Source organism: Pituophis catenifer, unplaced genomic scaffold, assembly GCF_029215685.1.
Source record: "Pituophis catenifer annectens isolate HBS135680 unplaced genomic scaffold, rPitCat1.0.hap2 SCAF_1, whole genome shotgun sequence".
NCBI classification, from domain to species: Eukaryota; Metazoa; Chordata; class Lepidosauria; order Squamata; family Colubridae; genus Pituophis; species Pituophis catenifer.
This window is the reverse complement of record NW_027256881.1, coordinates 38,378,657-38,398,262: the sequence shown is the minus strand read 5'-3', so window position 1 is coordinate 38,398,262 and position 19,606 is coordinate 38,378,657. Positions and strand designations below refer to the sequence as shown.

General features: G+C 43.7%; 1 protein-coding gene across 3 annotated transcripts in view; it reads right to left on the bottom strand.

The window, feature by feature from the left end:
* Positions 1-437: 437 nt before the first annotated feature.
* The window catches only part of BCL2L11 (BCL2 like 11), a 34,121-nt gene continuing 14,952 nt past the window's right edge, over positions 438-19,606 (bottom strand). For 2 of the 3 annotated variants that reach the window (XM_070948052.1, XM_070948061.1), the window contains exons 3-4: positions 18,534-18,646; positions 438-847 (exon numbers count right to left, since the gene is read on the bottom strand). In XM_070948052.1, coding sequence (XP_070804153.1) covers positions 758-847; positions 18,534-18,646 — 203 coding nt within the window. In that variant the 3' untranslated portion in view covers positions 438-757. Of the gene's footprint in view, positions 848-17,653; positions 18,214-18,533; positions 18,647-19,606 lie in introns of those variants that run through there. The other variant, XM_070948070.1, reaches the window with a different exon arrangement.

Below are 19,606 nucleotides of genomic sequence, written 5' to 3'. Positions count from 1 at the left end.
CACAGTTTAATTTCAATTTTCAAAGCAATTTCAGTATTTCTTCCTCTGGACTGCAAGAAGCAGAAGCTCTGCACAAAAGAAAGATCCAATCTGGTACTTGCACAGCAGATGGGTACATGTTCTGTGTAAATTTCTTCTGGTGTAGACGGACAAAGGCAGCTGACTTTAATGGCAGACATTTGGGGAGGAATAACCGGAAGTATCAATTCCAATCTTTCCATCTTGTCTCCACCAACTTCATTTAATGATCATGAGCTCTTCTGCATGGAAGTCATCTGGAATGAATGGAGGACCTAATACTAGAGTCTGGCCTCTTACTACTTGGGAAGATTTGTTCTTAAAAAAGCTGTACAATGTGTCTTTAATATAAAAACTAAGGCAGCTTTACAAAAGTAGCTGGCTCAGTCAATTCCATTGAAAAGTAGAGGAGCAGCCTACATATTTCCTAACGTGAACACAATTCAATTACTTTTCTTAAAAGCTTTATATAAGCAGGGTTTTTTTTAAAAAAAAAAGTTTCATCAACAAAAAATGGTGTCAGCTCTACTGTCATATGAAATCTTGTTTCTAAAAATGTTGACCCATTTCCAAAAATCCATCACAATTTGTTAATTCTCTAACATGGAGTCCTCTTGCTCCTTTAATTTGCTGGATGTCCCAAAGTCAGGAATGGCTATTAGCTGCATCCAGAGAGATTGTTCATGGGCTTTGTTGTTAGAACCAAGTAAACAATCTTCATGGCCTCTTGAAGCACTAGTCACTGCATTCTCCATATGAAGCGGACGATATAATGCAAAAGACGCAAAATTATGATCTGATGATTTACTCCCTGGTAATCCAATAAACCCTGAAAGAAGAAATAAAGTTATTTTAAAACAAGGACCTTTCATATGAGGCAGTAAAGATTATCAAATGTATAGTATAGGCCAACTTAGGAATTGCAGTACTAACACATGAAGTACTTTGGGTAGGTTTAGCAAAGCACAAATGATAAAAGTGTTAAGCTGGCCAATAAGACAACTATTAGGATGGAACTAGGATTGTAACAAAGCAGGATCTCCTATTGGTTTTTGCAATCATATGGAGTATAGTTGTATCTTTACATCTCAAAGGGAACAAATATTTGTGTATAATGACAAAAGCTTGTCAGATTACTAGATCAGAAGTTCTTTGCATGAACACTAAACTTCTGTTTATAAATACATGGATACTTTCTATCATTTGTTTTTAATAAATGATGTAAACAAGAAAAAAATGCTTTTTCATGCTTCAATTTTTCTTTTTCATGGCAGGCAATCCTCTTTTTTTTTAATTTAACCATATAATTGCTAGCACAGTACAAATTTGTGTAAATCAAAATTTTCCAAGGAAGAGATCAGAACATAATGTCAGGGATCTTGCTTCTAGAAAGATCCAGTCTGCTTAAGCCCCTCTAAAGCCCCTGTAAGACAAAAAGGACTGGATGGGCAAACAGCCTGACTGAGCTGGTGTTACAACAGAGGGAGAGTATCATTGTTTATTGGCTGCAAAACAAATGCATGGTTGCTATTTATGAATGAGTTTCTTCAAATAAAAAGACAGTCATTTTCTATATCTCTACTTACTGGGATGAGAAAAATAAATAATAGTAACTGGTTTTAACGCTCATGGGTTAAATGCTGTAAAAACAGAACTCCACACATGACTAATGATACTATAGAGTATATGTTGGAAGAGATTATTAATCCTTAGTCTAAATTGTGTGTATCATATTCAACTGAATATATTTGCTTTTGGCCTTACAGAAAGATGGAGTGTAAACAACAATATTATAGCTCAATCCTAAAGTCATCCTTTCTGAGACATGTATTTTATTATTTTTTATTTAAGATTCATATGAAGTGGTTAGAATGCAGTATTGCAGGCAAACTGCCCACAGTCTGGAGTTCAATTCTTATGGGGCTCGAGGTTATTGCAGCCTTCTATCCTTCCGAGGATGAGGCAATATGCTAGCATTGTAACCGCCCAGAGAGTACTGTAAAACATTATGGGGTGGTTCTGCCAAAGGTGTTTTTTCAAGAGGCAACTGGACTTTCTGTTGTGTGTGTGGGTTTTTTTTTTTTTTTTTTTTTTTTTTTTGAAGATGTTTCACTTCTCATCCAAGAAGCTTCTTGGATGAGAAGTAAAACGTCTTCAAAGAAAAACAAGAAAGTCCAGTTGCCTCTTGAAAAAGCACCTTTGCGACAACCATGAGCATGGATGACTGAGAATTTCCATAGGCTACTGGGTGGTATAGAAGTGCTATTGCTAATGCTGTGTTAATGTGATGCAAAATTACTTGGGGACATTCAGCAAACCATGAAAAAAAATGATTAACTCATAGCATTTTGTATTTCTAGCTAATTCTTTTTCCTATATCCATTTTCTGTCACTGATTGATGTCCTCATTGTCTGCCTCAATCATGCTTGCACACTCACTGTAATTTATTCATTCAAATGGATTCTCCCTACCACGGTATATAGAACTCAAGCCTATCTAACGTGCTCTAAAACTCCTGTGAGACGAGAAATTAACAAAGTAATAATAATAAAAAATGCTTCTATAGACAGCTTATTTTTCCTCATGAATGGCAGCTTTTTGACATTTCACCTTCTAGGTGAAGAGAGACTCCAAAATCCATAGTTTTCTGATTCCAGTTGTCTAAGAAATGAAGGCAAAAGAAAGTCTTGTGAATGAATTGTATCTTTAATAGTGTTTGGAGTAACTGTCACTATATTTAATCTTGTTCTATGCTGCTTAATGTGAGGTTTGTTACCAGAAACAAATGGTATATAATTTATGAGATCTGGTAGAGCACACAGAAAGGGAAAGAAACAGGAGATGCCAAAACCAGGATGGTATTCTCAGAGCATAATTGTGTCATTGTCTAAATTGTTGACTCTTGAAAATGTTACAGAGATTCCCAAAGGATGAAATCTGGTAGCTATAATTTATCTGAGAAACCAGTGATTTGGTGTAATGTATGCCAAGAACCTAAATAAAGCTATTGGCAATCCGTGCCAGAGCTAATGAACTAGTGAACCTCCAAATTATTCTCAAGTGACTCCACCTGTATAAACACCCTCTGCTTTTTTTGAGTATAAATACATGCAGATACATTTGAAAAGACGCAGTCATGTAAGAAAAAGAAGACATATACATTTGTGTGCTGCCTGACTTCAACGTCCATAAGTCTCATTTGACGAGAGGAAATAAGGCAGATAATCCAGGGGACAATCAAATCAATTAGTTCTCTTTCAACCCTTTGTTTAGAAAAGGTTGTTTTAAACTAATTAAATACAATTAGCATATGGACTAGATATTTTCATTTATCTGTATCAAACAAACACTAAAAAGTCTCAGAAGACCAGCTCCAGTACAGGAACTGGGCATGGCTAGTCTAGTGAAGAGAAGGACCAGGGGAGACATAATAATTTTCCAACATTTGAGGGGCTGCCACAGAGAGAAGGGGTCAAGCTACTTTCCAAGGCACCTGTAGGCCAGACAAGGAATAATGGATGAAAACTGAACAAGGAGAGAGTAAGGAGAAATTTTCTGAAAGTGAGAGCAATCAACCAATGGAACAGCTTGCTTTCAGAAGTGGGAGCTTCATCACTTGAGACTTTCAAGAAGAGATTGGACTGCCATTTCTCAGAAATGGTGTAGGGTCTCCTGCTTGGGCGGGGGGGGGGGGTTGGACTACAAGGTCCCTTCCAACTCTGTTAATCTGTAAATATAATATCTTGGGATACTTTAGACTTAGATTTATTGTGGTATAAGCTTTCCTGTAATAAAGCCTATTATGTCAAATGCAGTCATAAATCTGTTTCAAAGATCTTAAATCTAGCAAGAAGGTAAATTATTTTATAGGAAGAGATGCACAATTTAAGGGTTCTCCTAAAAGCTATTACAAAATTGGGAAGTTATTAAATTCATGGGAAGTAATTATAACTACACTTAACTCAGATTAAGGTTTAAAAAAGATTGGTTTGCTGCCTATAGTCATTTCTTTGTCCTATCCCCCCAGATTCTTGCACCACTGCAGTTACCTTTGCTTTAGCTGGAAAAAGTCATATGGTGTAGCTTACCTAAAATCTGAACTGTTTACGTCTTCCTTCAGTTTTCAAGCCAAACAAAGATAAAACATTTCTGATATTTCTAAAAACCAAGCAAGGGAAGGGCAGCAGCAGCAGCAAATTCTTGCTTGATCCACCTGACATAATGGGATTCTGGTAAGGCTATGGCACTTCCATCCCTACATAATAAGATGAGAGCAAATCAATTCATGCCTGTAATTTCTCTAAGGGCATTCTAACAACAACTTGTGATTTTTATCTTGGAAGTACAGTATTCTTCCCAAATTAGCCTTTCACAAATTTACTTTCAAAACAATAAGTCTTATTTTAGGTTGTTGCTTAAAGGAATTACTGTATTGCCTTTCAAGGCAAACTTAACAGCAGTATCAATCATAACAGAGAGAATGCATAGGTTCCAGGGGTTATGTTTTTCCCCATTGCTAATTATGGTTAAGCAGATGGGAAACCACAAAAAATGGCAATGTCTCCAAAACCTGACACAAACATCAATTCATAAAGTATACAAAAAGCAAACTACTCCAACAAAATCCCCCAAGAACCAATATAGATGTGAAATGACAGGCAGTCTCTATGAAAGGACAGAAGCAGATATGCCCCTTGCTCCATTCCACATATGCACTGGCACTTTGCATAGACTTCTCATTCGTATGATCTAACTTTTCAAAGGAGAGGGAAGAATACAAGAGAAACATTTCTGGGGTGTGCTTAGGGGATGCATAATGAAATGCACAAAGAAAGGTATGCTCTCTCTATGGAATCTACAAAACACAAGACTCTATTTCTGTGATGGAAATTGTAGCTACTTAAAAAATAAAGGTAAGTAAAAAATGACTGCAGTGTAAGAGATTGATTTTCTATACTTTATTTTTTCCCCATCTGACAGTGGCTTGTTAAAGCAGATCTAGAAGGGTGTTTTGCATGTAGTAGCTTTTTTCAGTTTAATGAAAAGGGCTCCACTTTAGTGTGTCCATAGCCTGTGTTCTAAAAACATTAAAATATAGTAAAGCACGTCATGTTTTCCCTAAATAACCACAAAAGAAAACATGTGTGGGGGAGAAGTTTGATATATAAATAACAGAATCAAAACTGTTTAGCCTGTAGAAGAACTAGGAAACTGGCCTGAGATAAATTTATCTTAGAAGCCAGGGTTTAAGATTGGAGATAAAAGGATATATCTCTTGTCTGTTACAAATAACTGACCATCAACTCTAGAAAAAGAGACAGGCTAATTTACCACAATACAGTGCTCAGTTTTAAAGAAAGACTGAATTCAAATGTTTAAAAAGTCTAGACAAACGTCTTCCTTTCACCAAAGCATATTGGTTTACATTTGTTTTGTGACTACAACATAGCAAAACAAAGGGCAGAGCCCAGATGCTGCTTTAAAGCTACTGGGCAATTTCATTCAAAACAGCAAGTAAATCTTGATGTTTGAATACTTACATGCATAGAGTCATTCATCTTAAGTGTGTGCTTCAAACATTGGTCCAAACTAAGTAGAATACTTCAGCTAGCCACACCTTTTAAAATATTTGGATTGTTTTAAATAACAAAGCTATGAGATTAAGGGCTGAACTGAAGTAAAAGTAAATGGCCAAAAAAGGGGCCAAAATATGCAATTGAGGTGAAATAAGCAGGTATAATAAGAAAGATGTACAAGGAAATGACAACAGACCAAGGTGTAAATTCTAATGAAACTGTCAATGAAATCTGATTTCTGTCCTAGAAACACTTGTCTGTCATGGAACAGTATGTGACATACTGTACAACTATATTTGGAGACTACTGAGTGACATTAACTTTTGTATTATTGCAGTATCTTGGGAACAGTGCTGCTTTTGTCAAGATCATCACAACATGACCTTTATTGATGCTTCAGGTTTTAGGAGATTCCAAGGAAGTATGTACTTGTTTCCTCAACTTAGTGGTTTCCTAAGGGGTTAATTTCTGCACACTTGTCACTTCCAAAAGCTTGATGTAATGCAAGTGTCTGCATCGGCACAACAGTGGAACGAAGAAATATCCAAATCAAAACAATCTGCAAGTTCAATCCAGGGAAGCAGGTGCATAGGAAACAAAAACAGACCTTGACAGCCACTTGCTCTTTCTGAAGTCTCCTCTGAATTTACTATTGTTATCAGTTGTAACATTTAGCTAGCTGCACATTCTACTCAAGTTTCCAGATATGAATGAGGAAACTAAAAACTGTCTAAAATCCAATTCACATATAAACTAAATGACTCATCATAACATTTCATTACAGAACACCCTTCTGCACGTTATTTTCGTATATGACAAATCAGGTGTGTGATGCTTTGCCAGCTGAACAAGAAAGCTACATAGTCCAAAATAAAGGCGTGAAAAACCGGAAGGAGCTAAATATAAAACCTACTAAACAGCCAAAGAAGTTTAGCCAAAACAAATAGCTAATGGGAAGCAAAACAGTATTGAGGAAATATTTCTCAGGCTGAAAACAGCAGCCTGGAAAAAATTGGTACATCACTGGGGCAAGTTCAACCAGTGATGCAAACAACATGGGCGATCAAAGGAGAGAAATGGCAGCAGGAAGCTTAACTCTTTCTTACCTCCTTCCCCCTGCCCTTTGGCTGCAGCCCCTTATGACGAAGATTCAGCATCACAAGCCCACCACCACCTTTCCTACGCAAATCTCTCCTTCTCCCTTCTCATGCATTCACTTTAAATAGGCAACCTATGAATGCTTCACAGATACCTTGTGAAGGAAAACCAAAGAGGAATCTATTCAATGTTGCTATCACAAATTAGTTTGTGGTAACAGTATGTAAAACTTCTCAATAAGAGTATTAAGTCTGTCAACCTAAAAGCCAAAGACCCATACCATATACAAGGACAGCAAGAGGACAGGATGAATGCCATAGAAACAGAGAAGATATTTAAAGTATAGTTGAAAATGAGCAGTTTATATGTACATTTAAGACATACATATATTGCATACACAAAATTTCAGCAGAAAGAATCAAGCTGCAACTATTTGTAATTGGACAATATCAAATTGGACACACTGAATTGCAAAAAAGGATCTACTTATGTATGACCAAAAGCAACACAGAGCTTCTATTTATCCAAACTTGTCACATACAATACAAATTTCCCATATAGTGGCAGAATGCATGGAACTATGATATATTATTTGATTTTCATTATTTTTAAAACAATTAGAACCACCACAAACCCTTAATTACACAAAATTATGATCCATAAGCTATTCCATTTACAAAGTTCACCAAGCCTTAAGGTGACATGCAATGCACGCATCAATTGTCAAGATGCTATCTCTGTTTTTTTTCTGAAAGGAATTTATCATTTTATTGGTCAGAATTGCCCTTTTTCTCCCTTAATTGTAATCCAGTTTACTAATATTTTACAACTCAAGCATTTCCTATCATTTTACCTCCTTTACCAGTAAAGCGTTTTGTGCTTAATTTCATAATGTAAGGCTTCTGTTAGAATATTGCGCAAAAAAAAAAAAAAAGAATCTTCCATTTCATATGTCCTTTGGTGCCCTGTCCCCTTCCCCAATACAGTTAAATTTTATACAGAAAGAGGGAATGGGTGCATGCAATTGCAAAATTGTGAGCTCAAGGTATCTCAGAATACATATTACCATTTTTAATTTAAAGTTTATTTATTTATTTATTTATTTATTTATTTATTTATTTATTTATTTATTTATTTATTATTGAATTTCTATACCGCCCTTCTCCCTGAGGACTCAGGGCGGTGTACAGCCAGAATTAAAAAACATGCAGGACAAATATTAAAAAACAATTAAAAGATATATAAATTTGGCCCAATTAAAACTCACTACCCATTAAAACATTTAAAACATTTAAAAAACATTTAAAAATTTCTTCTTAAGTCAGCCCGGCTTGCTTGAAAAAATGGGTTTTAAGGGCACGACGGAAGGCACTGAGGTCCTGGATTCTCCTTACCTCTGGGGGGAGCTGATTCCAGAGGGTAGGTGCCCCCACAGAGAAGGCCCTCCCCCTGGGGGTCACCAGCCTACACTGTTTGGCTGATGGCACCCCGAGGAGGCCCTCTCTGTGGGAGCGCACGGGTCGATGGGAGGTCATCGGTAGCAGCAGGCGGTCTCGAAGATAGCTAGGCCCTATGCCATGGAGCGCTTTGAAGGTGATAACCAGCACCTTGATGCGCACCCGGAAGACCACCGGGAGCCAGTGCAGTTCGCGCAGGAGCGGTGTTACATGGGAGCGCCATGCTGCTCCCGTCACTACTCGCGCTGCTGCGTTCTGGACCAGCTGGAGCCTCCGGGTGCTCCTCAAGGGGAGCCCCATGTAGAGAGCGTTGCAGTAGTCAAGGCGAGAGGTGACGAGGGTGTGAGTGACTGTGCACAGGGAATCCCGATCAAGAAAAGGCCGCAACTGGCGAATCAGGCGAACCTGACAAAAGGTCCCCCTGGTTACAGCCGTCAGATGTTCCTCCAAGGACAGCTGCATATCCAGGAGGACTCCCAGATTGCGAGCCCTCTCTGTTGGGGCCAACGACTCGCCCCCAATAGTCAGTGATGGAGTCAACTGACTATATCGGGATGCCGGGAGCCACAGCCACTCAGTCTTGGAAGGGTTGAGCTTGAGCCTGTTCCTCCCCATCCAGACCCGCACAGCCTCCAGGCACTGGGACATCACTTCAAGGCATCGTTGGGGTGGCCTGGGGTGGAGATGTACAGCTGGGTGTCATCAGCGTACTGGTGGTATCTCACCCCAAAGCCACAGATGATCTCATCCAGCGGCTTCACATAAATGTTGAACAGAAGGGGCGAGAGGACCGATCCCTGCGGCACTCCACAAATGAGAGGCCTCGAGGTCGACCTCTGCCCCCCTGCCAACACAAACTGCGACCGGTCGGAGAGAAAGGAGGAGAACCACCGTAATACGGTGCCTCCCACCCCCAACTCTTCCAGCCAGTGCAGCATGATACCATGGTCGATGGTATCAAAAGCCGCTGAGAGGTCTAATAGGACCAGAACAGAGGAGCAACCCCTGTCCCGAGCTCTCCAGAGATCATCAACCAACGCGACCAATGCCGTTTCCGTGCTGTGCCCAGACCTGAAACCCGACTGGAACGGATCTAGATAAGATGTTTCCTCCAGGAATTGCGGAAATTGTCGCGCGACCACACTCTCAACAACCTTCGCCATAAAGCGAAGGTTGGAGACAGGATGATAGTTGGCCAATATTGCCGGATCCAGGGACGGCTTCTTGAGGAGAGGCCTCACCACTGCCTCTTTCAGGGCAGCGGGGAAGTGACCCTCACTCAACGAAGGATTAATAACGAAGTTACTTCAGAGGTACATTTATTTTACATTCGTTTGAAGTTTCCATGTTCAGAAGAGATTTTGGCAATATGGTGCAATGCCTTGATGAGGAAAGGTGCATTATTCCTGATTCCTATGACACTAAGTATAGCCACTTACACAAACATGTATGGAAGACTACTCTCAATGTGCTCCCCCCCCCACCCCCCAACAACAGAAACAGATAGTATTTATCCTGCTGAATGTATAGTGTTTCTCATGTTACAATTACTGGTAACATTAATTGTATTATGATCACACAATTCTTTTTTAATGGAACTAACAAGATATAATGCACTACTTTTACTATTAATATTTAAACTATTTTATATCTAAAATAATTTAAGACCTCCAAGGTCTCTTCCAACTCTATTGTATGTATATCACTCAGCTCCCAGGTCAATCCTGTCCAGTATTTCCACATATATCCCAACCTAATGCACTTTCAGGTTTCCCTCATAGGAATTTATTTCATTCATCAGATGGTGAATATAATTTATAAATGCTTCTGTGATAATACAGTTGATTAATCTTTGATATTTTCTTTTATAGAAAGCTTTCCTTGTTTTTTCCTTTCACTACAGATGCCAATGATTTACAAAACATATCAAACTATCTCATACAATATAGAATTAGCAATAACCAGAAAATGGACGTTGTCTTACCTGAACGTCCCTTTTCGGAACGCTGCGTATACACTCCAGCATAGGGTTAAATCCTCATTTCTGCCAGCAACTGAGAGAACCTTTATTTAAATAACTTCCTACTCTGTGCTCTTACCACGCCCCTTTTGCACTCAATTCCCCAGTCTTGAACGAAGACACAGCGTGTGAAACACAACAAGTTTATTAAACCAACCAGAAACAAAACACACACAAACCAACAAAAACCAAAACAAATGGGTGGGAAATGGAGTGTATACGCAGCGTTCCGAAAAGGGACGTTCAGGTAAGACAACGTCCATTTTCCAGAACGCTGCTACTACACTCCAGCATAGGGACATACCCAAGCCTAATTTCCAGGGTCGGGCAAACCCCCGCTCCCCTCAGAGGAGCCAGAAACCACAGTCTGCAGAACTCTCCGCCCAAAAGACGCCTCCGCCGAAGCGTAAGCATCAATGCGATAGTGCCGAATGAACGGCGACAAGGAAGTCCATGTGGCAGCTCTGCAAATGTCCAACACCGATGCCTGGGTAGCCCAGGCAGCCGAGGTGGCAGCACTCCGGGTCGAATGGGACTGAATTCTCGCGGGCACAGGGCGCGCCTGCCTCTCGTAAGCCGAAGAAATGCAGGCCTTAATCCAACGACCAATAGTGGCTGACGACACCTTCTTCCCCATAGAAGCTGGATGAAACGAAACAAACAACGCCTCCGTCTTACGAAAGGACTCCGTTCTGCGAATGTAGCGCCTTAGGGCCCTGCGCACATCCAGTGTGTGCCAAAGAACCTCACGGTGATGACTGGGCGACGGACAGAAGTCAGGAAGAATCAGTTCCTGCGAGCGGTGAAACCAAGAGTTAACCTTGGGGGTAAAAGCAGGATCAAGTCGAAGCACGACGGTGTTAGCGTGGAAAATACACAAATCCTTCCGTACGGATAAAGCCGACAGCTCAGATATGCGCCGAGCCGACGTAATAGCTATCAGGAAAGCTACTTTGAACGACAGAAACTTCAAAGAAATAGAACCCAGCGGCTCAAACGGTGAAACAGTAAGGGCCTGTAAAACCAGCGCCAAATCCCAAGAGGGATAACGGTGAACGGTGGGCGGCCGCAAGTTTGTAGCCCCATGAAGAAACTCCCTCACCCACGGGTGATGGGACAGTGATGCATACGGAGGAAAGGAAAGCACCGTGGCCAGGGCCGCCACCTGACGTCGAAGGGTAGCCGGAGCCAGGCCTTTGCCCAACCCCGCTTGCAGGAAACCCAAAACATCCTGAATAGTCGCGGACGTCGGATCCACATGGGCCGCCGCGCACCAGCAACAAAAGGCCCTCCACGAGGCTTCATAAATCCTTGTTGTAGAAGGTCTACGGGCCGCCTGGATCGTCCCAATCACTTCGTCCGGCAAACGGCCCTTCCTCAGGATAACACGTTCAAATGCCAAACGGCCAACTGGAACCGCTGGGGCTCGGGGTGCTGAATGGCTCCTTGACGCAAGACAATCCGATGAGGAGGGATTCGCCACGGAGCCGACACCGAAAGTTCCACGAGGTCCGCGAACCACTGTCTGCGCGGCCAGTACGGCGCCACCAGCAGCACCTCCGCCTTCTCCACCAGCAACTTCCGGATCACTCGCTGAATCAATGGCACTGGCGGGAAGGCGTACAGAAGGCCGGCCGGCCAACTGCATCTCAGTGCATCTGTGTCCTCTGCGAGCGGCGTTGGAAATCGAGAGATGAACCTCGGAAGTTGTGCGCTGGTCGGACTGGCGAAGAGGTCCACCACCGGCCGCCCAAAGCGAAGTGATGCTTCCTGAAACAGACTGGGAAGGAGCTGCCACTCGGCCTGATCGATCACTTCTCTGCTGAGCCAGTCCGCCCGAGTATTGGCTATCCCGGAAATATGGTCTGCTCGGATCGATGCCAAATGAGTCTCCGCCCAGCTGAACAGACGCTCCGACTCGAGCATCAGGCTCCGCGACCTCGTCCCTCCTTCGCGGTTTACGTGAGCCTTGGCGGACGTGTTGTCCGTGAGTATTAGAACGTGACGGCCGCGAATCCGGGACTTGAAGTGTAGCAGAGCGAGGCGGATCGCTCGTAGCTCTAGCAAGTTGATACTGTGAGTGCGCTCCGCCGGAGTCCATTGTCCCTGTGCCACTTGTGCCTCCAGATGGGCTCCCCAACCATGGAGACTGGCATCCGTGGTGATCACAATCCGGTCTGGCTCCAGAAAATTGCATCCCCTCCGAATGGCCGTCGACTTCCACCAACGTAGCGATAGGCGAACTCGTGGAGTGACCAACACTTTTTTTGACGAATTGGAACTGCGGTCTCTCTGAAAGGGGAGCAGGAGCCATTGTAACGGGCGAGAGTGCCTGCGCGCCCACGGCACAATGCGGAAGCACGACACCATCTTCCCCAACAACCGGGACAACGTCAGCAGTGGTACCGACCTCTGGGCTAAGATCTGGTCCAGGAGTGAAAGGATGCTTCCCACTCTGTCTTCTGACAGGAAGACCTGCCCCCTCCCGGAGTCTATCACAGTCCCTAGATGTAAAATCGAGGTTGAAGGAATGAGGTGGCTCTTGTCCAGGTTGATAGTGAAGCCGTGCTCCCTGAAGGCCGAGATCACCTGCTCCATGTCTCGCACTGCTCGTTGTCTGGATGAAGAAAGGACCAGCACATCGTCCAGGTAACAGAGCGTTCTGACTGGAATGGCACTGAGTGTTGCCGCCACCACCGCCACCAATTTGGTGAAAGTACGGGGAGCCGAAGAAAGACCGAACGGCATCGCACAGTATTGGTAATGACCGCCCGCATATTCGAAGCGTAGAAATTGACGATGCGAAGGCAGCACCGGAACATGCAGATAGGCCTCTCGTAAATCCACCGACTGCATCAGGTCCCCTGGACGAACCGAAGCCAATATCGAGTGAAGGGAGTGCATTTTGAATCGACGGTAACGTACCGTACGATTCAAATCTTTGAGGTTGAGAATCCCTCGAACGCCCCCTGAAGATTTTGGCACCAAAAACAGGACCGAATAGAACCCGGTCCCTCGTTGATCCACCGGCACCGGTTCTATCGCCCTGATCTCCAAAAGGTGTGAGATCTCCTCCTCCATCAGGTTGCGACAGTCCATGGACAGGGGCACGGGACATCTCAGGAAGCGTCGAGGAGGTCGATCCAAGAATTCTATCGAGAGTCCGTTTGAAATCGTGCGACGAACCCACTCGTCCGATGTGGATTGGTCCCACTGGCGACGAAAAGATTGAAGTCGTCCGCCGACGGGACCTGGAGTCGGTGAGTCATTTGCCTCTGCGATAGGGCTTGGAGTTGGCCCCGCGGTAGGGACGCTTAGAGGCAGGTTGAGGTCTGCCACGGTCCCTAAATCGTTGCCTGTCAGTGAAACGTTCTGACTGCTGGAACGGTGGTCTGTAATTGGAGGGGCCTCCCTGCCCCGAGTAAGCCCGAAAGGGCTGACGCTGCGAGTACGGGGTATAGCGCCTGTCTTGCTTGCGAGAAGAGGAAGGCATAATTTTGCGTTTGTCTTTGTCCTCCACCAGGACCGGATCCAGAGCAGCGCCGAATAGATGGGAGGCTTTATACGGAGCCGCCGCCAGCTTCCACTTGGCTTTAATATCCGCCTTCCACGGGCGAAGCCAGAACAGACGACGTGAAGTAATGGAAGCTGCCATCGCCCGGGATGCAAACTTGACCGAGTTCAACGAGGCGTCTGCTGAGTATTCCGTGGCAGCGATGATCTTATTGATATCATGAAGCATACGCCGTTCCTCTGGTGGCAGCCGTTCTCGGAGCTGTCGCAGCCAAATCAGAGCCGCACGATTAAAGAACGACGTAGCCGTGGCCGTTCTGACCGTCCAAGCAACTGCTTGATGTGACCTACGGAAAGCCAGTTCGGTACGCCTGTCCTCAGACTTTAGACCTTCAAGAGGATCAGACGAAACCATTGAATGAGAAGTGAGACTAGCGACAGGGGCATCCACAGTGGGCAAGTCCAACATTGCATCCAACTCCGGTGCCGCACAGAACAATTTCTTGTCAAGGTTACTGGGCGCGGTAGACGACCCAGGTTGGCCCCAAGGCGCCTGCAACACATCCGTGAACAGTTGGGGGCACGGAATAAAGTCCTTTTCCTGCTTTACTTGTTTGAACAAGGCATCATGCGGGCCCGGCTCGGGTTGGGACGCCGGGGGTTGAGCCCCCACCGACCCCAAATTGGTTGTTTGTCGGGCCTTGTGGAGCAGGGACTTGAATAATGCGGGCCGGAACAAACCCGTGAAAGCCGGGGAGTCAGGAGGTAGGTCTTCATCCTCCGAAAATTCGAGTTCCTCTGGCGCCTCCTCCTCCTGATCCGAAGACTCAGACGAATCAGAGTCCATACGGGACGGGGAGCGGGCCCTGCGAGATCCCGCGGTCCCCAACCCTCCAGAGGCAGTCCCCGCAGGGGAAGTCAGTGCCGCTGTTTGAGCGCCAGCCGCCATAATAGATGCCAAAGCGGTGGAAAGCATTGACTGGAAATCATACTGAGGAGGGGGTGGAGGCTGATCCACAGAGCGAAGCCCCGCAGCCGTAGGTGTGAAAGTGGCCGACGGTTGACATCGTGGAGGTGGTGGGGGATCCCGACCCACTAACGAGACGTCCGGCATCGACTGGGACACGCCCCTCTGTAACGCCAATGGTCTGGGTTGGACCGCCCTTCGCTCCGGATCCTGGGGAGCGCAAGAAGTCTGAAGCGCGAGCCCCGTGTCCCGGCTTGACAAGGAAGTAGAAGCCAACCTGGCCTTCTCGCATTGTTTCTCCAAGGCCTTATGACGACGGAGCTCGTCCTTGTTCGCTGAAGAAGACGACTTAGAAGACCGGGACTTGTGGCCTCCCGCCTTGGACCGTTTGGCCGGCTGCTTTTTGCGAGACCTGCTTGCTCTGACCGGGCTGGCCTCCTGCTCCACGTCAGAGGAGAATGATGAATCCGCCATCATAAAAGCCAGGCGCCCACCTATGTGACCAGGGGGCGTGGCTATTATTTATTTATTTATTTATTTATTTATTTATTTATTTATTTATTTATTTATTTATTTATTTATTTATTTATTTTAGATAATCATTCAATCAAAACTCTCTGGATCGAGGACAGAGGCGAATTTTTTTTTTTTTTTTTTTTTTTTTTTTTTCCCAGAGAAAGTGACTGGATAGACCACCCACAACTTGGGTCACACAGAGCTCAGTCACTTCAGAGCCCTAGCCCGGGCCAGGCAGGAAGGCTGGCTTTGCAGGGCAGATAGCCTTTAAGTCGCCCCCCCCCAGCCAACAGGGGGGAACAGCTGGTGGGGCCAATTAAATCTCCCTGTCTTGGGAGAAGGTGCGAGCGGTGACACGCCTTTAGACGCCACAAAATGGGCCCCCTGAAGGCGAACAATCTAATGGCAGCCGGACCGCTCCACGAGGTCAGACAAGATGGCGGCCGCCCGATAATCAAAATGGCGGCCGCGCGGCTACAGCGCGGGAATGCTGCGGCCCCACGCGCTCTCCAACGGCCTCCGCCGCACCCCTCTGGCGCCTCTCCCTAGGTCGCCACGTGGAAAGGGGTCTCCAGCCGTTTGCCCAGTTGCAGGAGGGTGGCGAGCGATGTTCAGCCACGCCGCGCCCTCCGCAAACCTTATCAATGTCGGAACGGGGCCCACACGGCAATCAAGCGGCTGGCCGAGACGCCGCCCGCAGGCACCTGACGGGACGGTCGTCTGAGAGGCTCCGTGGCGGTAGCGCGCCCGCTAACCGCCGTCTGCGACGCCCCGCCGCTCAGCTCTCTCCCCAAGCAATCGGTGTGGGGGGGGTGGGGAGCGCAGTCCTCAGCCGAATCCACCGGCAGCCTTTAATGAGCCGGATCCGCCCCGAGGGGACAGAAACCGGCGGCTGTGAGCGCACGCAGGCGCTGGCTGGGACGACCTGGATACCCAGGCACGAACCCAGCTAACAGCAGGCAGGCAGGGAGGCAAAACAATCCAATTTACAAAAAAAAAGGAAAGGGGAAACCTAACCAAACCGAAAATAAAGAAGGGGCTAATCAAAAATAAACAAAGGCCTAACGCTTACCTCGGAGCACAGAGAAAAACCCTCTCAATCTGGCAGCAACTGAGAGAAAGACTGGGGAATTGAGTGCAAAAGGGGCGTGGTAAGAGCACAGAGTAGGAAGTTATTTAAATAAAGGTTCTCTCAGTTGCTGGCAGAAATGAGGATTTAACCCTATGCTGGAGTGTAGTAGCAGCGTTCTGGAAAACAGAATTACACTGTGAGGTTCACTCCTTCAACACATGATGACAACCACTGACTTCAGTGGTTTAAAATAGAAATTAGGAGCATTGATTTATGATAAGGCCATCACGGCCACTAGCCATGTACACCCAATCCTAAGAAAAGCTGCCAAGGAGGGCTGTGAATTTGCAATACAAAGAGATGTTGTGATTCCCTAGAAATCTTTCCACCTAAAAGAGAAAAAAAAAAATCCCTATAGCTTTTCTCTCATGAGTGGAAAAATATCTAGGGGACCCAAAAAAAGCAGTCCTAGGAAAGATTCAACATCCTCCTCCTCTCTAAATTAGTTTGGTCCAATCTGCAAATTTCTATAACGACTTCAAATAAGATCAGGTTTTCAGTGCTTTTTGAAAAGAATCTGTTTTTTAACATTTCAAAAATCCAAGAAAAGGGAGAAAGCTAAAACACTACCTCATTATCCAAAAAGATGATATGCCATTTATCTTTTTTTTTAAAAAATATATATTTTAAATCAGCTTTCATTGTCTCCAGACTGAACAGTTGCTCAGTTTCTCAGTTTTAAATTGAATAAAGTTGAGTTTAAAGAAGCCAAGCGTGGTCCTAAGTTCTAAACTATAGCTTACTTTTACCTTAGTTCAGTAGCCTGAACTGAATTCTACATGATCTCCTGCCAAATCCACTGCTACTTGGTTTAACTTTCCATTCCCAGCAGGAACAAAAGTCAGTTCCCATTGCTGAGCTAATCTTGGTATGGTTTTAGCATTAAATAACAGTTAAGTACAAGTAGTCCTTGACTTACGATCACAATCGAGCCCAAGATTTCCACTGCTAAGCAAGTCAGCTATTAAGTGAGTTTTGTCCTATTTTACAATCTTTTTTGCCACAGTTGTTAAGTGAATCAAGTGCAGTTATTAAGTTAATCGTGCGGTTAAGTATATCTGGTTTCCCCCATTGATTTTGCTGGTTGGAACATAGCTGGGAAAGTTACAAATGGTGATCACATGACCCTGGGACAATGCAACTGTCATAATCACATACCAGTTTCAAGCCCCTAAATTTTGATCATGTGATTATGGGGAAAGCTGCAACAGTCATAAATGTGAAAACTGGTCATAAGTTATCTTTTTTCAAATTGTCATTAAATGATTATAAGTCAAGGACTACTTATAAATGCCAAGCTAAGAATACTGGAGGATGAAAGTTAAATTAAATACTAATAGTGCAGATCCTTATACTGTTCTAAAAGAAACTGTGTAGGCAGGAATATATAACAATTATGCAGTATGCAGTTTCAAAAGGTTCACCAGTTCAGAGTTCAGTAATATGTACTACTGGTTTGCGTATACATCATTAATATATCACACAATGTAATTAAAATTAGTTGATAGTGTAGAATCCATGAATCCATCAAACCAACTATCCAACCATCAATCTTTGCTGTAGTGATTGACACAGAGCAGTGGTGAAATCCATTTACTACCGGTTCTGTGGGTGTGGTTTGGTGGGCGTGGTGTGGCTTGGTGGGTGTGGCTTGGTAGGAGTGGCAGGGGAAGGATATTGCAAAATCTTCATTCCCACCCCACTCTGGGGCCAGTCAGAGGTGGTATTTGCTGGTTCTCCATACTCAAAATTTCCGCTACCGGTTCTCCGAACTGCTCAAAATTTCTGCTACCCGTTCTCCAGAACCTGATGGTTTTCACCCCTGACACAGAGCCTGTCATAAAAGAGCCATTTTCTTTTTCAGGCATCCATGTAAGCTTGAAAGTAGTGTCTTTTTTCATGTCTCCACTGAAGCCTAAACAAGACAAGGGTGTTTTAATTGGTAGAAGATAGGTGTTGTGTTTGCATGAGGTCTGGAGCACAGGCCTACTGTATAAAATGTGTGTGCTCCTTGAATTAAAAAATAGACTACAAATAACTAAGTGTGCTTTCAATATAAAAAGGCAAAGTATTCAAATAATGTTTGAAATCAGGTATGTTTGAGTAATCAGTATTTTAGCAAATGTTGAAATACTTACATAACATTTGCTTTAACATTTGTCTTTTGTTTGAGTAGACAGCTACATCCCTGAAATAAGCAAAAGAATTTAAAAGAATAAAAATGTTGAAAGTTACCCTTCTTGGACAGTAGGAAGCATTAAATTCATCTCCAATGCGCCGTAATTCCTGTGCAATCCATATTTCTGGCTGCATATCCTCAGGTATTGGCCGTGACTGCCATCTGGAAGCTGTATCAAAACAACACAATTTATTTTTTTTACATTTCCAAAAGGTTTTCCACCTCCATTCCCCACAGTGCCCATGCACTCAATGATTTTACTACTTATTTCACTTAAAGCTATAATAATAATTTAATAAAAATACAGAGAGAAAACTAATTACACTAAACATGTCATCATGGTATCTGTGATTATATTTTATATTAAAGTACATGATCTAACTCTGTATTCCTTTATTCATTATTATCAACTGAATCTATTAAATTGTATTTTTTTTCACCTAAAGTAGTAGTAAATTGTGTGAAGCTATGTCTGTGGATTTTGACATACTTTTCACTCAGCTAGGATCAGACTCTTACAAACAATTCAAGAGTGCTCCAACAGCTACCTGGGAAATCAAACTCTAAAATACCAATAAAATAGTATACAGATAGTCCTCGATTTAGGACCACAATTGGGCCCAAAATTTATGTTGCTAAATGAGACAGTTAAGTACATTTTGCCTCATTTTATGACTTTTCTTGCCACAATTGTTAAGTGAATCACTGCAATTGGTAAGTTAGTAACATGGTTTTCAAGTCTCTTGACTATGCAAAAGGTGATCACGTGATCCCAGGACACTGCAATCATCATAAATGAGTGTCAGTTGCCAAGCATCTGAATATTGATCATGTGAGCATAGGGATGCTACAACAACAATAAACGTGAAAAACAGTCATAAATCACTTTTTTCTGTGCTGTTGTAACTTTCAACGGTCACTAAATAAGCTATTGCCAGTTCAGGACTACCTTATAAAGAATCACAATAAAAAAAAAATTCCATACAATTAAAACACAAGAAAAATACCAGAGGATTATCTCCCCCAAATGATGAAATGAATCTACAACATGGAATCTTATATTCTGATATCATGCTTATTTATATCCCAATTCCCTCACAAGTTAGTAATAACAGTAGCACTTCTATCT